Here is a 19769-nt window from a genome sequence, read left to right as displayed (position 1 = left end):
GGCCTTACTTCCGCTCCTATGTCTTATGGTCTTATACTCAATTCCACTTGTTATGAAGGCCAGCATGCTATTAGCTTTCTTCACTGCCTGTTGTACCTGCATGCTTGCTTTCATTGACTGATGTACAAGAACACCTAGATCTCGTTGTACTTCCCCTTTACCTAACTTGACTCCATTTAGGTAGTAATCTACCTTCCTTTCTTGCCAAAGTGGATAACCACACATTTATCCACATTAAACTGCATCTGCAATGCATCCGTCCACTCACCTAGCCTGTCCAAGTCAACCTGTATTCTCATAACATCCTCCTCTCATTTCACCCTGCCACTCAGCTTTGTGTCATCAGCAAATTTGCTAATATTACTTTTAATTACTTCATTTATATCATTAATATATGTTGTAAACAGCTGCGGTCCCAGCACCGAACCTTGTGATACCCCACTGGTCACCGCCTGTCATTCCGAAAGGGACCTGTTTATCACTACTCTTTGCTTCCTGTCAGTCAGCCAGTTTTCAATCCAAGTCGGTATTTTGCCCCCAATCCCATGTGCCCCACTTTTGCTCACTAACCTCCTATGTGGGACTTCATCAAAGGCTTTCTGGAAGTCCAGGTACATTACATTCACTGGCTCTCCCTTGTCCATCTTCTTAGTTACATCCTCAAAACATTCCACAAGATTAATCAAGCACCTATCCTGTTACTGCTATCCAAATGAGTTGTAATTTCATCTTTTATAATTTATTCCAGCATCTTTCCCACCACTATAATTTCCTGTTTCTTCTCTCCCTCCTTTCTTGAAAAATGAGACAACATTAGCCACCCTCCAATCCGCAGATACCGATCCTGAATCTATAGAACATTGGAAAATGATTACCAAAGCATTCACGATTTCTGGAGCCACTTCCTTAAGTAACCTGGGATGCAGACTATTCGGTCCCGGGGACTTATCAGCCTTCAGACCTAACAGTCTATCCAACACCATTTCCTGCCTAATATAAATTCCCTTCAGTTCATCCATTACTCTAGGTCCTTCAGCTACTATTACATCTGGGAGATTGCTTGTATCTTCCCCAATGAAGACAGATCCAAAGTACCTACCTATTCAACTCTTCTGCCATTTCTTTGTTTCCCATAATAAATTCACCCATTTCTGTCTTCAAGAGCCCAATTTTAGTCTTAAACATTTTTTCTTCTTTTCACTTACCTAAAAAACCTTTTATTATCCTCCTTTTTATTTTTGGCCAGTTTGCCTCCATATCTCATTTTTTCTCTGCGTGTTGCCTTTTTAGTTATCCTCTGTTGCTCTTTAAAAGTTTCCCAGTCCTCTGGCTTCCTGCTCAGCTTTGCTTTGTTATACTTCTCTTTTATCTTTGTACAGTCCTTAACTTACCTCGTCAGCCATGGCTGCCTCTGCCTCCACTTAGGATCTTTCTTCCTCTTTGGAATGAACTGATCCTGCACCTTCTGCATTATATTCAGAAATACCTGCCATTGTTGTTCCACTGCCCGGGGTGACAGCGCTGAGGTCGACCTACCTGCCTTCCGGTTCTCTGTCTGCCCCTACGTACCATTGGGGTCTCGCCCACCTTGATGTGCCATCCGTCCTGTAAACTGCCCTGACATAGCTTCCAGCCACCTCTCTGACAGCCTGTCCCCTTCCCTGGGACAACAGGATGCAGGGGAGGCCACAAACCCGCTAGATCTCTGCCTGCCCCTACGCACCTTCTGGCTGTTGGCCACTCTGACACACCTTCAGACCACCTCTAGGACAGCCCATTCCATTCACCCCTTCTTGGGACAATAGTGCTCAGAATGGCTACCCACCTTCCGGCTTTCGGGGCGACCGGCATCGAGACAGCCTACCAATTTTCAGATTCACAGGACGGTCTACCCACCCTCCAGCTCTCAGGATGACAGCTTTCGGGATAACCTATGAGCCTCCCAGCTCACCGAGAGGCCTGCTAGACCCAGGGGCACACAAGACAGTGCAGATGATAAACCCAACAAGCAACAAGACTGTTTTTTGGTAATTGACTGAGATCTTTCTGGTACACAGAGTCCATTACCATAAACAGTTCTCTTCAAAATGTAGGGTCCATTCCCAGGAGCAGAGTGCATTCCAGTATACAAAGTGCACTGTCAGAAATAGAGTCCACTCCAAACTGCAGAATCCGTTGCTAAAAAGAGTCCACAACCGAGGGCAGAATCCATTCCTGAAGGCAGCAAATGCACACCCAACAGTACACAGGTGTTCAGTCTTCATCGAGTCCTGGCCCATCCTTGGAGAACCAGGCCCACTCACAGGAACACAGTACATTGTAAAGGTGCAGTTAACTCACAGGTGTTTGGTCCATTTCCAAAGGCAAGGTCTCCTCCTGAACTCCAGGATGCAGTAAGTGCTCACCTCCCAGCACACACAGGTGTTCAGTCATTATAGAGGCCTAATCCCAGGGTCAGGCCTCCCACAGGAACAGCTCATCTGGTAAGATGTATTTTCTCACAAGGGCTCAGTCCAAATACCAAAAACAGTGAAGATACATACAAAAAACAAATTTAAAAATCACACAACACCAAGTTGTAGTTCAACAGGTTTAATTGGAAGCACACTAGCTTTCGGAGCGATGCTCCTTCATCAGGTGGTAGTCAACCACCTGATGAAGGAGCATCGCTCCGAAAGCTAGTGTGCTTCCAATTAAACCTGTTGGACAATAACCTGGTGTTATGTGATTTTTAACTTTGTACACTCAAGTCCAACACCAGCACCTCCAAATCATGACAAAAAACAAAGAAACATTCCTGAAGAAGGGCTTATGCCCGAAACGTCGATTCTCCTCCTCCTTGGATGCTGCTTGACCTGCTGCGCTTTTCCAGCAACACATTTTTAAGCTCTGACCTCCAGCATCTGCAGTCCTCACTTTCTCCTAAAAAACAAAGAAACCCAGAGTCCAAGGGCTAAGCCCTCCCACAAAGTCAACATTGTCCTTTTATCAAAGAAAAAGAGACAAGAGTAACATACAGGCCGTACCCAGCCAGGGAAACAACAATCCCCTATTGAGAACTATTACACCTGAAATGCATCGACTATGTGGATCAGGCAGTTTAAAAATTAGTCCTCACTAAAAAAGGAATACCAGTTTTAAAAAAAACTGGCTAAATAATTCAGCTAGTTCACGAATCAGGTTTCCCCCAAAAAAGAAACCAACAGCAGCAGTAACACACTGACTGTAGCACCAGCCAGCACACAGTCAGTGCCCTAAACAGAAGAGACTCTAAATCTCCTGATTATATTTTCTTTCCTTTTTCCCCACACAACTGCCTGACAGCGGTAGTGCCTATTTTCCCCCACACCCATGTCATATGTGTGCAGGTGTGGACACAGTGAAAAACAACAAGTGTGTAAATCTTTATTTATATTCCACCACCAAGAAAGGAAACACCCGAGTGGCCAGTGGACACTCCTGTTCTTTTTTTTTTCCTAGGTTTTTTTTGTTATTACCCCCACACTACCGCCTAACTGTGGTAGTGTTTATATTTTCCGCAGCAGCCATGTTGTGTGTGTGCAGGCGTGAGACACAGGGAAAGACAGCACGTGTACAAATCTTTATTCAATTTCCACCACCAGGAAGAAAGGAAACACCCAAGTGGCCTTTGACAAGCAGTGCTCTTCAGATCAAAGGGCAATGATGTGTGATCAAACAGTGAAGGGGAGGGCAGGGATTAAATCAAAATAGAGTTGGACGGGGAAATAACGCACTCCACTCCCTGAACAGCTCGAGGGTGTTGGTGGACACCGCGTGCTCCTCCTCCAGAGACACCCGGACTCTAACATAACCGCGGAAGAGGAGCAGGCAATCGGCTGTAAGGAACCCCTCACGGCCTGACACCCCTGTTCTTTTTTTTCTCTAACTGCGGTAGTACTTATTTATTCCCCAGCACCCATGTTGTGTGTGTGCAGGTGTGAGACACAGTGAAAAAAGACACAAGGTGCACGAATCTTTATTCAGTTTCCACCAACAGGAGGAAAAGCAGCACCCAAGTGGCCAGAGACAAGCAGTGCCCTTGACATCAAAGGGCAATGCTGTGTGATCAAACAGTGAAGGGGAGGGCAGGGATTAAATCAAAATAGAATTGGACGGGAAAATAATGCACTCCACTCCCTGCGGCGCCCACCTCTCCCTGAACAGTTTGAGGGTGTTGGTGGACACCCCATGCTCCTTCTTCAGACACACCCGGACTCTAACATAACCGCGGAAGAGGAGCAGGCAATCGGCTGTAAGGACCCCCTCCACGGCCTGACACCCCTGTTCTTTTTTGTCTATAACTGCGGTAGTGCTTATTTATTCCCCCGCACCCATGTGTGTGCGCAGGTGTGAGACACAGTGAAGACATTCCTGTTCTTATCTGTCAGCCAGGACTCTGATTGGACCAGGTTAACAGCCCCCATTAGGAAACTAATTCTGAGAGGCCTACCTGGCTGACGTCATTACAATGACTACAACAGCAGATATGGAAAAGTCCTACTTTCTTTAATTATTAATGAGTGCCAGCAGACTTGCATTACTTTGACTGGAAAATGTGGTCTATTATTTTTCTAAGAATTATGTAGATATTTTTGTTTTTCCCCCCCCCAGTGGAAAAAGACAGATAATGTGTCAAAACAGAGTAGTGGAACACCAATCAAGATAGAAGATCCTAATCAGTTTGTTCCATTAAATACAGATCCCCGGGAGGTCCAGGACAGAAGAAACAAGGTAAACCTTGTGGCTGTATCTAGTTCCATATATGAAACAGTTCTATTTTTTGCTTTGTGCTCTCTTAAAGCGATCTCTATTTTTAATCAACATGTTTATATCGGTAATGACCCACCTTTGGACCAGATCTGAACACAAATCTTTTGGCTCAGAGGAGGGGCACTACCACTGTGCCACAAGAACACTGTCTTAAAGTGTTAATCTATTGTTCAGTGGTCCAGGTGGAAAATCCTATTTCAACAATATATTCAACATATATTTGACAAGTATATAAATATGTTGAATTCAATTATGTGCATTATCACCAAATTGTACGTCAACCAATTTATTTATTATAAGATGGACCCATTATGTTTTTATTAAATGCATACAAATGAAAATTTCCAAAAAATGTTTTGAATGTTTTCATAAACATACCTGAAGAATCATTATGAAATTACTGGCAGTTAAAGTACTTTTACTGTTTCCAAAATAACCTGTATAGGAGCTTGAGCTTTGGATGGCATGGCAACATAAAAAGCAGAGACTGACGAGATAGGAGATATGTTAAAATGGTTCCTTTTCTCCACATTATTTTGTAAATTCTCTTTAATTTCCATTTTAAAATATTTTTCGATTCCATTTGTGGAGAATTTGGAATTGTCATATTTATATAATGTGAACAGTTTGCTGTTTCCTCAGTTCCATGTATTCATGGTGAAAAATTCTTCCAAAAGCCTTTTCAGGATGTCTTCTCACTGATCTGCCCAGAGCCAGGTGATTTTAATTGAAGCCAAAAATATTGCATGATGCTCTTTGATTAGGTCAAAGCTGCTTGATATTTATGGTAGTATCATGTCTCGTACAATACACAGCATATCTGAACCAAGGATCGACAAACTATTTTTGTTACAGATTCGTGAACAGAATCGATATGACATGAAGACTGCTGGGCCACAGTCGCAATTACTGGCTGGTATTGTTGTCGAGAAGAAAAGCGCCCCGGTAACGTTGTATCAAATATTTCATTCTATACTTTTTTTTCTTTCATTGAGTGGTTTGTGTTTTTATAAAGTTACAGTTCTCTCCATTTAAAACAACAATATCTAAGACTGAGCCACTAATAACTGCCAAAAACTGGAACCATAACTGGATTTGCATAACTGCAGCAGCAATGCCAATTATTTTTAAGACTGGTCAGTGTCAAAGAATCATGTTCCCTTTCAAATGATTGAGATGACTAGAGTGTGCTGTGCTAGCCTGTTTTTTCAAAAATGTTTTTATAAAGAAAGGAAGAAAACCATCTTGAGAATGTCCATGAGTGACGTACATTTTTAATAAAATAAAGTGAAACTATTGAGTATTTAGAAATTTGGGGATTATTCAAAGATAGTCAGCAGGAACTTGTTAAAGACAAGCATTGTTCAAAAAATTTGACAGATTTTTGAAAACCTAGCTGAAACATTGTTACCCTTAGATGTCACTGTGGTCTCCATTTGTTCTTGTAAATATGGTTAATTTGAATTTGGAGACAGGAGAATATTCTTAAAATTTTGATAGAAAAGAGAGGGGTTAAGAGGTTGCTGAGCAGCAACGCAAAGAGATCTTGATGTTCTCATGCATGAATAGCAGGTTAGTATGCAGATACAGCAAGTAGTCAGAAAAGCTAATAGAATGTGATGGTTGATTGTGAGGGGAATTGAATGCAAGAGTAAAGAGGTTATGCTTCAGTTATAGAGGGCATTGAGACCATGTATGAAGCACTGTTCTAGTCACCATACTTAGAGAAGGATGTTATTGTGTTAATACCAGTTCAGAAACAGTTAACTGTACTAATACCTGCAATGAGAGATTTGCCTTGAGGAAAGACTAGACGATTAGTTCAGTACGACAGTCATTCCTGTTAAGATTCGCTCAGGTGATTTTGAATGGTAATTAGTTCAGTTAAAGTCGTACCTCTACATTGCTCTTACTATGAAAAAGGAACTGAAACTAAACATTCCAGCTCCATGAGCAAACCTACATCCAGATCCTCAACCTGAGCTACAACTCTTCTCAAAACTTGCTAAATTGTCTCCTCAACAATGATACAATCATTGGTCAGTTATTAGAAGTCTGTAAGAAAATGCCGTGAATATTGTGATGAAGTCAAAATTCTCTGCTGCTGGAACCTAAAGTTGTGTAAATATATTTACCTCCCATCCTGTACAGCTGGAAATTAAAGAACTGGAAGATCAGTTACCATCAGGACCACCAAACCCATTCAGCTACCTGAATGAATGTGAATTGGAGGAATACAAAAGGATAATTGAACGGAAGCAACAAGGATTGGATGGTAAAATAAATTATGTTTAAAATATTTTAAAATGGTTAAATATGCAGAAAATTATAATAACAATATTGCAAAGAAGCTTTAAATTTCTGTATTATGGAGAAGTTGTATTAGAATAAATTGAAAACAGTGACCTCTTGTGGTTAACAAAGCTAAATTCTACATGTACTTTAATTTTAATAGCTTTTTTTGAGAACTTCAATCGGACCCTAACCTATGAAATATCATCTACATCCCCAATAGTTGTATTCTTCTTAGTTAAGAAAGTGTTGAAGCTGTTGATGCTTTGTCCACTTAATGATATTTCAAGTTACCACGTGGTATCACACCAAACCCCTTTGTTTAAAATTGGAAATTACATTTTAAAGAGCCTGTGATTAGAAGCTTGTGTAGTATTTTCTATTCTAATTTTTTTAGGTTTACCTGCATAGTCCTTGAGTTGAAGTTAAGCTCCCAGAGGCTTATTCAAAGGTGATTCTTGAACTGTTTTTCATTGAGGGTAAACTGGCTTAGGATAAGCTCTTCCCTTGCTCTCTCTTAAGAGGAATGTCTGATATCATCCTGCCAGTGGTGAAAGTATTAAAATTAATTTGAGAGATGAAGGAGCTATCCCTGTTACTAAGTGTTAGAATGTATTTTTGATCATATTTGATCTTTCGTGCCACTATCTCTTGGCAGTTTCTTTGCTAGCTTCCCTGCTATTTGACAGGAGACTGAAGCATGACAAGGATTGAAATGCATTATTGAGTAGTATTTTTTTACGACTACTATAATCATGAGATTTGAGAAATAATGAAAATAGTTCTTATTTAGACCAGGTTTCTTTAGAGGCATGCATGTTCCCACCTTTAAAATGCATACTTGTTTCATTGTAAAAAAAAGTCATTCATCCATCTGTTCCCTTAATGTCCCAATACTAAAACATTGTTTCCCTACTCCCTTCATTTCACTTTGAGTTTCAGATCTTTACCTGTTTTTTTTTTCTAACTTGCAATGAAACAACTTGGATATCCTGTTGTATGGACAGTTGTGCCAACTGCCCTAAACAATGTCTCAATCAGTCCTATGAAGTTAAAAACTACCAAGCAATGTCAAAAATAAACAGATTTTTATAGTCCAGGTTCTCTATCTTTAGTGCATCACCTATTCTGAGCAGCAAGAGAAATGAAAAAAGTAGCCACAGTAGAATATTGTTTTTCCAATTGAATATTGTGCACGTCCACTTCTGTCTTTGTTCAGTGGCTTGTTTTATTATTTAGGCTGACTCGTGAAGCTTGAACGTTTAAACACTATAACAGAAGGATACCAGTTACTGGAACAATACTTGGCATGAGTCACTGGCGTCAAGACCAACCTTGCCTCTGAGCTGTGCATGCACAGGACTGCTCAGAGAGTTTGCCATGCCAACCAGCGTGCCAGCACTATTTGCGCTATTGATTTTTCCAGTTCCGGAAGTCACTACCGTGTTTGGCCCTCTGGAGTCCATGGAGCAAAAAAGATAACTCTCAGCAACATTGATCAACACTTAAGAATATTTTAAAATTAATTTTGTGTTGAACTTCCCATCATAGCTTGCATCCAAATGATTGAGTAAAAGAAACAGATGGAGCTTATTCAAAAGTTGCTTGCTGGATATTGTGACCTGCTGACTTTGTAATTAATTTGGTATTCTGTTCAGTTTTTTGCTTGGTTCATTTATGAAAATAATGCTGCTTTTAGTTGTGTTTTCCACAAACTCCAGCATTTCATATTCCACAGTGAAATAGCAGAGTTAACGTTTTAACCACAATAAATCACTGTTGTTGGCTTTGTAAATAAAATACGTTTTAGTTTGTTCTAAAAGAAGCATGATGATATCTTGCACTGCATGTGGTATTATAACATCATTTAAAAAGAAGAAAAACTAACTCCTCTTCTACAGATATTGAACAGGAACTAACATCAGATGATGGTTCTGCGTTATCACCACCTCAATCCCCACAAGTCATACCAGCAAAATTAGAAGGTGGGATACTAACTGTAGTTTATTAGCCATTTGCATACCCTTCTGGCATTTATGTCTCAACCTTTTACATATTTCTGTTTGCATTATGAATATTGCATCTTCTCAAGGAAAGCATTTGAGCATTCTATTTAAATATTTACACACCACACAACAGGGTGTGACTCTAAAGTGAGGCAGGTAGGGGAATTCTGAGTTCAGGAGTGGAGGAGCCTCAGCCCTTGACCTTATCCAACAGGTATGAGAGTTTTACTCCCTATATGGATGAGGAAAAGGGCTTTGGACAGGATGAGCCAGCTGACCACAGCATGGTACAGAAGGCCACTCAAGAGGGGGGAGCAAAAAGACAAGTAGCTGTTATAGGGAATTCTATAATTGGGGGGACAGATAGTATCCTGTGAGAGTCTGATCGGGAGTCCCGCATAGTATGTTGCCTGCCTGGTGCCAGGGTGCATGACATCTCCGACCAGCTTGAAAGGATATTGGAGCGGCAGGGGGAGGATCCAGTTATTGTGGTCCACATTGGGACAAACAACATAGGCAAGGCTAGGAAGGGGGACCTCTTGGGGGATTGTCAAGCTCTAGGAAGGAAATTGAAGAACAGGTCCTCAAGGGTCATAATCTCTGGATTACTGCCCAAGCCATGTGCTAATTGGCATAGGGATAAGAAAATTAGGGAAGTAAACATATGGCTAAGAGATTGGTGTGGGAAAGAAGGTTTCCATCTCATGGGACATAGACATCAGTTTTGGAACTGTGGAGGTGTGTACCAATGGGACGGTCTCCACCTGAACCGATCTGGAACCAGTGTTCTGGTGAAAAGGATAAATAGAGTGGTCACCAGGACTTTAAACTTGAGTCGGGGGAAGGGAAAAGGAAAGCAACAGGGAGTATGGAGTCCAGTAGAAAGATAAGCAGCAGGTTAGAATGTGTGCAGGGCTAAAGTTCGAGGCAGGCTAGGAATGAAGCAAAAAGGAAGGAGAACGTAGGACATACTACCAAAGGTGATGGAAATCATGAGGATAAGAAAATTAGCATTAAGGTGCTTTACCTGGATGCTAGTAGTATTTGTTACAAAGTAGATGAATTAACAGCAGAAATCATTATGAATGATTATGATGTGGTAGGCATCGCAGAGACATGGTTGCAGGGGGTTCAGAACTGGCAGTTAAACAATCAAGGATTTACAACTTATCAAAAAGACAGGGAGGTGGGCAGGGGGGGGGGCGGGGTTGCCCTGTTAAGAATGAAATTAAATCTATGGCACTGAATGACTAGGGTCAGATAACGTGGAGTCTGTGTGGATGGAGTTGAAGAACCACAAAGACAAAACAAAAATGGGAGTTACGTACGACCTCCCAGCAGTGGTCAGGACCAAGGGCGCAGGATGTACTGGGAAATAGATAGGGCATGTCAGAAAGACAAAGGTCACGGTGATCATGGGGGACTTCAATATGCTAATAGACTGGGTGAGTAATGTTGTCAGTGGATCCAAAGAAAGGGAATTCATGGAATGCTTATAGGATGGCTTTTTGGAACAGCTTGTGATGGACCCCACATGGGAGCAAGCTATTCTGGACCTAGTGCAATGTAATGACTCAGACGGGAACAGATCCACGTGGGTCATAATCTCTGGATTACTGCCCAAGCCATGTGCTAATTGGCATAGGGATAAGAAAATTAGGGAAGTAAACACATGGCTAAGAGATTGGTGTCGTAAAGAGGGTTTCTATGTCATGGGACATGGACATCAGTTTTGGAACTGGGGAGATCTGTACCAATGGGACGGTCTCCACCTGAACCGATCTGGAACCAGTGTTCTGGTAGCAATCACAATATGGTAGAGTCCAGTTTGCAGTTTGAAAGAGAGAAGGCAAAATTGGATGTAATGGTGTTACAATTAAATAATTACAAGGACACGAGAGAGGAACTGATGAAAATCAACTGGAAGCAGAGCCTAATGGGGAAGACAGTAGAGCAACAATGGCAGGAGTAATTGAGGACACAGTACAGAAGTTCATCCCAAAGAAAAGAATAATTTCGTTTGGGGGGGGGGGGTAGGAATTAGACAGCCATGGCTGACAAAGGAAGTCAGGAAATGTATTGGAGAAAAAGAGAGCCTATAAAGTGGCTAAGAGAAACTGGGAAATCAGAAAATTGGGAAGACGACAAAAACAAACAGTGGATAACAAAGAGGAAGGAGAGGATCAAATATGAAGCTAGCCAGTAATATTAGAAATGATCGTAAAAGTTTCTTTCAATACGTAAGAAACAAACTAGAGGCAAAAGTAGAAATTGGGCTGCTCCAAATTGATGCAGGAAGGCTAGTGATGGGAGATAAGGAAATAGCTGAAGAACGTAATAAAGACTTTGTGTCAGTCTTTACAGTGGAAGACATGAGTAATATCCCAATAATTAAGTAGAGTCAAGGGGCAGAGTTGAATATGGTAACCATTACAAAAGCAAAAGTGCTAGAAAAGCTAAAAGGTCTAAAAATTGATAAATCTCCTGGCCCCAAAGGGCTACATCCTAGAGTTCTGAGGGAGGTGACTGAAGAAATAGTGGAGGCGTTGGTTGTAATCTTTCAAAAATCACTGAAGTCAGGGAAAGTCCCAGATGATTGGAAAATCGCTGTTGTATCCCCCTTGTTCAAGAAAGGATCAAGACAAAAGATGGAAAATTATAGGCCAATTAGCGTAACCTCGGTTGTAAGTAAAATTCTAGAATCCATCTTTAAGGATGAGATTTCTAAATTCTTGGAAGTGCAGAGTCTGATTAGAACAAGTCAGCATGGATTTAGTAAGGAGAAATAGTGCCTGACAAGCCTGTCAGAATTCTTTGAAGAGGTAACAAGTAGGTTAGACCAGGGAAACCCAGTGGATGTTATCTACCTAGACTTTCCAAAAGGCCTTTGATATGGTACCTCATAGGAGGCTGCTGAGTAAGGTGAGGGCCCGTTGTGTTCAAAGTGAGCTACTGGCATGGATTGAGAATTGGCTGTCTGACAGAAGGCAGAAAGTTCAATTAAAAGGTTTTTTTTTGGAATGGAAGCTAATGACAAGTGGTGTCCCACAGGGTTCAGTGTTGGGGCCGCAGCTATTCACTTTATATATTAATGATCTGAACGAAGAGATTGGGGGCATTCTGGCAAAGTTCGCCGATGGTACGAAGTTAGGTGCAGCAGGTAGTACTGAGGAGGTGGGGAGGCTGCAGAAAGATTTAGACAGTTTAGGAGTGTGGTCCAAGAAATGGCTGATGAAATTCAATGTGAGATCTTGCACTTCGGGGAAAAAAAATATAGGGACAGACTATTTCCTAACCGGTGAGAAAATTCCTAAAGCCAAAGTACAAAGGGATTTGGGAGTGCTAGCCCAGGATTCTCTAAAGGTTGACTTGCAGGTTGAGTCCGTGATTAAGAAATCAGTGTAATGTTGTCATTTATCGCAAGATGTTAAAGCAGTGATGTGCTATTGAGACTTTTTAAAGCTCTGGTTAGACCCCATTTAGAATACTGTGTCCAGTTTTGAGCTCCACATCTCAGGAAGGACACATTGGCACTGGAGTGTGTCCAGCAGAGTTTCACACGGATGATTCCTGGAATGGTAGGCCTAACATAAGATGAACGGCTGAGGATCCTGAGGTTTTATTCATTAGAGTTTAGAAGGCTGAGGGGAAATCTAATGGATGGCTTAGAAACGTGGACGCTGGGAATTTGTTTCCATCAGGTGGGGATATTAGGACCCATGGGCACAGCCTTAAAATTAGAGGGGCGTCAAATCAAAACGGAAGTGAGGAGACATTTCTTCAGCCAGAGTGGTGGGCCTGTGGAATTCATTGCCACGGAGCGCAGTGGAGGCCGGGACGTTAAATGTCTTCAAGGCAGAGATTGATAAATTCTTAATCTCGTAAGGAATTAAGGGATACAGGGAGTGTGGGTAAGTGGCATTGAAATACCCATCAGCCATGATTGAATGGTGGAGTGGACTCGACGGGTCAAATGGCCTTACTTCCACTCCTATGTCTTATGGTCTTAAGATTGATTTAATATTTTTGAATGAGTGCTAGCTTTTGTATTGCGCTGTATATAATGCCCTTATTCAAAAAGGGAGGGAGCCAAAATGTGGGAAATTACAATTTAACATCTATTATTGGGAAAATATTAGAATCAGTTATCAAGGAAGCAATATCAGGACATTTGGAAAGTCAAAATGCTATCCATTGGAGTCAGCATGCCTTTGTGAAGGGAAAATCATGTTTGACTAATTTGCTAGAGTTCTTCAAAGAAGTAACAAGCAAAGTGGATAATGGGGATGCTATAGTTATGATTTATCTGGACTTCTGGAAGGCATTTGATAAGGTGCTGCACAAAAGGTTAATTCAGAAAGTTGGATCATATGGGATTAGGGGTAATTTAGCCTGAATAGATGACTGGCTGATGGACAGAGAGTAGAGATATTTTTTTTTTCTAGATGGCAAGGTGCGAGGGTTTAGTTCTTGGACCCTAGCTATTTACAATCTACATTAATGACTTGGATACAGGATAGAAGGCTCTATAACCAAATCCGCAAATGACACAAAAATAGGCAGGATGGTAAATTGCAACGGGTAAATAAGAAACTTACAAATGGATATAGATAGGATAGGAGAGTGTGCCAAAATGTAGCAGATGGAGTTTAATGTGGATAATTGAGAGATCATGCATGTGGGTCAAAAAAATGGGAAGGCAATCTATTACCTTAATTGGGAGAGACTTTGGGATGCTCTGGTGCAGAGGATCTAGGTGAACTCGTTCATGAGTCACAGAAAACGAGCATGTAGGTACAGCAGTTAAAGAAAGCGAATGGAATGTTGGCTTTTATAGCTAAGAGAATAGAATGTAAAGGTAAGGAAGTACACAAGATATTGGTGAGACTGCACCTGGAGCATTGGACACAGGTTTGGTCCTCTTATTTGAGGAAAGATTTACTGGCAGAGGAGGTTCACTAGATTGATCCCTTGGATGAGGGGTTTGTCATATGAAGAGAAATTGAACAGTTTAAGCCAAATGCTGTGAAATTCAGAATAAGGAGATCTCAGACTGAGGTATTAAAGATGATAAATGATGTGGGTAAAATAGATGTGGAGTGGATGCTAACTTCTGTAAGTATGGAACTGTTATTTGCTGTAAAAAGAGTCCATTATCCCATTCAAGCCTATTATTTGGCTCTATCATTATTTCCAGTTTGGAAATAAGTTGTCTTCCTTGCATTCTTTTGTTTATCACAGCTTTTATATTGGAAATATACTAATTCTCATTAAGTTCAACTACACACCTGACTAAGACAGTTTTTTTATTATTATTAAAACACTTTGAGCACATTCCTCAAAATAACCACACATCAATCATGTCTTCTCCCCTTCCACATGCAGTCACACAAGTTTGTTTATTCTGGTATATTGTGAACAGAATTTTAAGACACTTCAAATATATGCAAGTGATTTGAAAGGGTATATGGTAGCTTAGTGGTTATGTCATGGGATTAGTAATTTGATATCCAGTAATAATTCACACCTCTGTGTATAAATCTGAAATAGGAGAAAAGTTAGTATCAGTAATAGGAATCATGTAACTACCAGGTTGCTTAGGAAAACAAATTGATTCACTAATGTGCCTTAGAAAAGGACATTCATCTTTACATGTCTGGCTTCCAGAGCTAGAGCAAATTACAGATAGGCTGGTGGAATATGCAGCCATGGTGGAAAAAAATGAGAAACGATATAAACTGAAGGATGCAACTCTCAGGCAGGTTCAGGATCAAAGTAGTCAAGGGATATGTGCACAAATTATTGAAAGTCATAAGGTGGACCGGAAAGAGGCATAGATTACAAAAGCAAGAATGTTCTGATGAACTTTTATAAAATCCTGATTTTGACTTCAGAGCAAGTACTGCGTCAGTGTCTGTGTACCGCATTTTAAAATGTCAAGGGTTCAGAGGTGACGAAGAAGTTTCACACATCAGATACTCTAGTTACATGGAAGAGATATTTCACTTCTGGAGACATTTCACAGAGACATTAAGAATGATGAAGAGTTCAGAGGTTCAAATTCTCCAACACCAAGCTGAACCATGTGATACAATGATCACTGTCTTTGAAATGTTTCGCCACTGACACTTGATCCACTTGGCCCAAGTTATTTCCAAGAACTAAGTCCAATAGTACATCCATCCTTAATGGACTGAACACCTACTGCTGCAGGAAACAATGCAGAAACACTTGCCTCTGGCTGCCCCTTAAGCTAACAGTATCTCAGTCAATATTTGGGTAATTAGTGTCCTGATATAATTACTCTATAATACAGGCATTTCTCAAGAACCTGCCTGCAGCTATGTTCTTCTGTATCTTTTCCACAAATTGGCAATTTGTAGACTAAACAGAGCAATGTAATTGCTCTCTTTTCATTCCATAGCTCTATTCAAATTGAATCTGTCCTTGAACCCTCTTAGACAACAGCATTCTGATGCACTGCACCGCACTTCCTAACCAACACTGCTACCCTCCCCTGAAGTCTTCCTTTTCCTATCTTTCCTGAACAACTTATACTCAAATATTTAACAGCCAGTCTTGCCTTTCCTTGAGCCAGGTCTCTGTCACCACAACAACAAGATTCACACTGATCTGTGTCTGTAACTCCCCAAGCTTATTCATTATATTTTGTGTATTGATGTATATGCACATTAACTGTGTCCTAGAGTTGGTTTCGACCCTGTTCCAATTTCACCAATTATCTTGCTACACTTTGCCGAGTATTCACCTCTAATTATCTCTTTCCCACACACTGTGAAGTTAGTTTAAAGCCCTCCCACTAGCACTAGCAAAATGGCCTGCAAGGACCTCTGTTCAGGTGCAACCTGTCTAGCTCTGCAACAACATGTTTTCTGCCTGATTCTGTTATTTCTGGACTCACTCACACTTGGTACTGGAAGTAATCCAGCAATTACTACATTTTGGTCCATAGAATAAGTGGTATTGCTACAAGAGGAAGAACGGCAGCCTGAAGTGGTGAGGACACATGGCTGTCAAAGGGAATTAGACAACACCTGAAAAAAAAGGGTACGGGGAAAGGGCCCGAGTGTGAGATTAGCTAAATTGTTCTTCAGCCTGCACAGGCTTGATGGGCCTTCTGTCCTGTAACTATTTTATGATTCTATGTGGTTGCATCTTGACTTGCTGGGTCATTGCAGAGGGCAAGTTATCCAGTTGACAAGGTAGCTCATCACCACTTTCAAAAACAATATTGGCCAACTGTGCCAGTGACATACATATTCCATGAATAAATGAACAGATAACAAAAATATTGAAGACTTTCATAATTGTAATTAAACTTTCTTATTGATTATTCTGCCTTAGAAAACAATGTGCCAGCAGTGGTGGTGAATGGAGGAAAAGATGATGGACAAGCTTTGACAGAAGATGTGACAAAACGTATCAGTCAGTTAACAACCAGCACAATGGAAAGTGTGGAAATTACTATCAAGACAACAGAAAAGATAGATCTGAATGTCAGTGATACCCTTTCACCTGAGGGGTCTCCTTCTAAATCACCCTCCAAGAAGAAAAAGAAATTCCGTACACCATCATTTCTGAAAAAGAACAAAAAGAAGGAAAAGGTGGAAGCATAATAATAGGTATGCAGGGATGCTGCACAATTGAAATGCTAGTTGAATATGTCAATTTTGTATGCTTGATGTTGACATGTTCCTCAGCTAAATGTGCTAAACGTCAGTTAACTGCACTGACTTAGAATACAAGAAAAGGCCAAATCTATATAGGGGTTATTAATCTGGCATTAAAACATTTTATTGCAAGTTTGTTTAGTAATTAACCTTTTGCCAAAAGTAAATCACGTTCTAGTGAATTCTAGACTTGGAGCAGATGAACTGTTGAATTCATTTTGATCTTTTTAAAATAAACATCTCATTATATCCACCAAAATGTGGAAATTTTATACATTAAACACATGATTTAATCCATTGCTGACAACTTTCTATCTTAAATTTTTAATACTATGAAATAAGAATTACTAGCATGCAATACAAGGGTCTAATGACAGAATAACAAATGCCTGATTCTAGTATACCAGAGTTGTATCAGGCATGTCATAGTTCTGATATTAGTGGACTAGATGAAACAAAACTGGAGTCATGTCAATAGTGTTTTTTTAAAAAATGCTTTACTGCACTTTTTGGTGATAACTTACTAGCAATTTTAATCCTAAATGAATCCGTGAGGTAACCAAATGAAGGAGAAATGATGCTACCAAAAAGGGAATGGCAAGGTGTGCAATGAGAAAAGGATTGGGGAAGGATTGAGATTAGATCAAAACATGGTATTACAGCAGTTGATGTTTTTTAGGGGGGGAATGGAATTGTGGCTCAATTTGTAGAGATATTAAAAAGGGGGAAAAAAGGCATGAAAATAACATTTTAGATGCATGATCTGAAAAATATTAAACAAGAACATAATATCAAAACCAATGGCTGCATGTTCCAAGTGATCCAACTATTTTAGTTGAACAATTTTTTTTAATCCCCTCTGCCTCCCTATTTTAAGCCGTTGAGAAGTCTAATGATATATGAAATAAAAAGAATGGTACCGTATCCTGGCTATACCTTATGGTACGTGATTTTTTTTTTAGCCACGAGGTGGAACCTGCTTTCTTGGCTTTCCCACTGATGAGCCTGAGAGTTGGTTGACACTTAGACCACCGTGAAGAAATTTGTGCCCCTTAAAGTTGGTTTCCTCAATTTAAGACTGGTATTGAAACAGGTAGCCATTTGTGTCTGATTTTAAGTGAGTTTACTCTGTAGGGTGTTAGCTACTTACACTGAGTTTTGAATCAATATTTTTCAAATGCCACAATTTTTTTGAACACTCAACCACAATTATCAAGAGAATTTCCTTTAAAATATATTTTATGTTCTCTTGTAATGCTTTTGCCATAAAATTATTTCTCATGTACCATGGAATGTGCAGATAAGATTTTTACCTTGTTGAAAGACAAAAATGATCAATGATGGTGCATTCAAACAGCATCTTAAATTGCAATCATACTTACATTTGCGTGTACTGTTCACTTCCTCCTCCTTTGGTGTGGACATTGTGCTTCTGCTAACAACATGATGAGAGGGAAGAAAAGGCATTTTTAATATGATTAGTTGTTTCAGAACGACTGAAGGAAGGTATTTTTGTAAGTGTAAAATCTATAAAAGTTTAAGTATTGTGATCTTTTAAATAGTTTCTCCATATTTGAACCCCTGTGTATTTACAGGAGATAAAGACTTTGCTTACTAATATTTTTTACAAATAGTTATCTTTTCATGGTAACTGCCAGCAAAAGATGAATAAATTTAAAGAAGTATTTGATTCAAAAGTTACAATGAGAGAAAGCCACTACTTGAGCTATCAAAAAGAATAGATAAATTAAACCACTAGCACTGGAGACCGTGATCTGAATCCCAATTAGTAATGTGAATGGTAGTTTGATTTTGAATAATGTATGTTGATAAATGGAATTGAAGTAATTGGAAGATTTAAGGAGATGGGGATTGGGCTACAGCAATGCATCTCTGAAAGGGAACAATACATCAACACTAAGAAATACTGGAAAGATTAAACTAATAATTGAATTTTAGTTTAAAAAATTGAACTTTTAGTTATTAACTGTTTAAGTAGTAATTATCCAAGCTCTGTGCTTTTGGTAATTTTTTTGTTATGGGGGGGCAGTCCCTGTCTAAATAATTTATACAGCTATACACTACTTTAAGTAGAGTTAATTCACCTTGTTCGCACTACAAACACGTGCAACAACCCATTGTCCTGTGGAAAATGTTTGACAAAGTTGCTTTTAATTGTGTAGCAAATCAATGTAAAATCCATAAATAAACAGTATTTTTTGATGCGGAAATACAGTTCCAATTTTAGAAATCTGTCATTTGTATCATGTACTGGACTATTTTCCAATAATCTTAATATCCAATTTAAGCCCTAATTGTGTGATATAGTGTCCTTTTTAAATTATATTCTGAGAAGTTCCATTGCTTTCTTATATTTTTGAAATTCTGTAAAGCATCTAAAATCTTTGGAGCATTTCAAAATCTGGAATCTGCTTATTGAAGAATGTAAAAGAAATGGCACTCTGTATAGTAGCTTACTTACTCTATGAAAAATTAAATACCTACATATATAAAGACATCAAAAATTGTCTTATTTATTTAGTATGATCAAGTTAATATTATAAATTGAAATTTAAAATAGGAGATTTGTGGTGTACCGCGAGGATCAGTTTTGGGTCCACTGTTTGTCATTTTTATAAATGACCTGGTAGAGGGCGTAGAAGAATGGGTTAGTAAATTTGCGGATGACATGGAGGTTGGTGGAGTTGTGGATAGTGCTGAAGGATATTGCAGGTTACAGAGGGGCACAGATAAGCTGCAGAGCTAGGAGGAGAGGTGGCAAATGGAATTTAGTACAGAAATGTATGAGGTGATTCACTTCGGAAGGAGCAACAGGGGGGAGCAAAAGAGTACTGGGCTAATGGTAAGATTCCTGGCAGTGCAGACGAGCAGAGATATCTGTGTCTATGTACCCAGGAACCTTGATTATCCGAATCTCGAATCAGCTGAAGGAGATAGAAACATTACATCAAAGAAGTGTTTCCAATAC

At 39.8% G+C, this 19769-nt stretch overlaps 1 protein-coding gene across 8 annotated transcripts in view; it reads left to right on the top strand.

The window, feature by feature from the left end:
* add3a (adducin 3 (gamma) a) overlaps positions 1 to 19305 on the top strand; it is a 272015-nt gene extending 252710 nt beyond the window's left edge. For 6 of the 8 annotated variants that reach the window (XM_043713112.1, XM_043713108.1, XM_043713110.1 and 3 more), the window contains 5 exons: positions 4633 to 4752; positions 5647 to 5736; positions 6943 to 7066; positions 8985 to 9068; positions 16455 to 19305. In XM_043713112.1, coding sequence (XP_043569047.1) covers positions 4633 to 4752; positions 5647 to 5736; positions 6943 to 7066; positions 8985 to 9068; positions 16455 to 16726 — 690 coding nt within the window. In that variant the 3' untranslated portion in view covers positions 16727 to 19305. Of the gene's footprint in view, positions 1 to 4632; positions 4753 to 5646; positions 5737 to 6942; positions 7067 to 8322; positions 9069 to 16454 lie in introns of those variants that run through there. The other 2 variants (XM_043713114.1, XM_043713115.1) reach the window with 2 other exon arrangements.
* The last annotated feature ends 464 nt before the right edge of the window (positions 19306 to 19769 follow it).

Source organism: Chiloscyllium plagiosum, chromosome 22, assembly GCF_004010195.1.
Source record: "Chiloscyllium plagiosum isolate BGI_BamShark_2017 chromosome 22, ASM401019v2, whole genome shotgun sequence".
NCBI classification, from domain to species: domain Eukaryota; kingdom Metazoa; phylum Chordata; class Chondrichthyes; order Orectolobiformes; family Hemiscylliidae; genus Chiloscyllium; species Chiloscyllium plagiosum.
The sequence above is the reverse complement of the archived record's forward strand: the minus strand, read 5'-3'. Positions and strand labels throughout refer to the sequence as shown.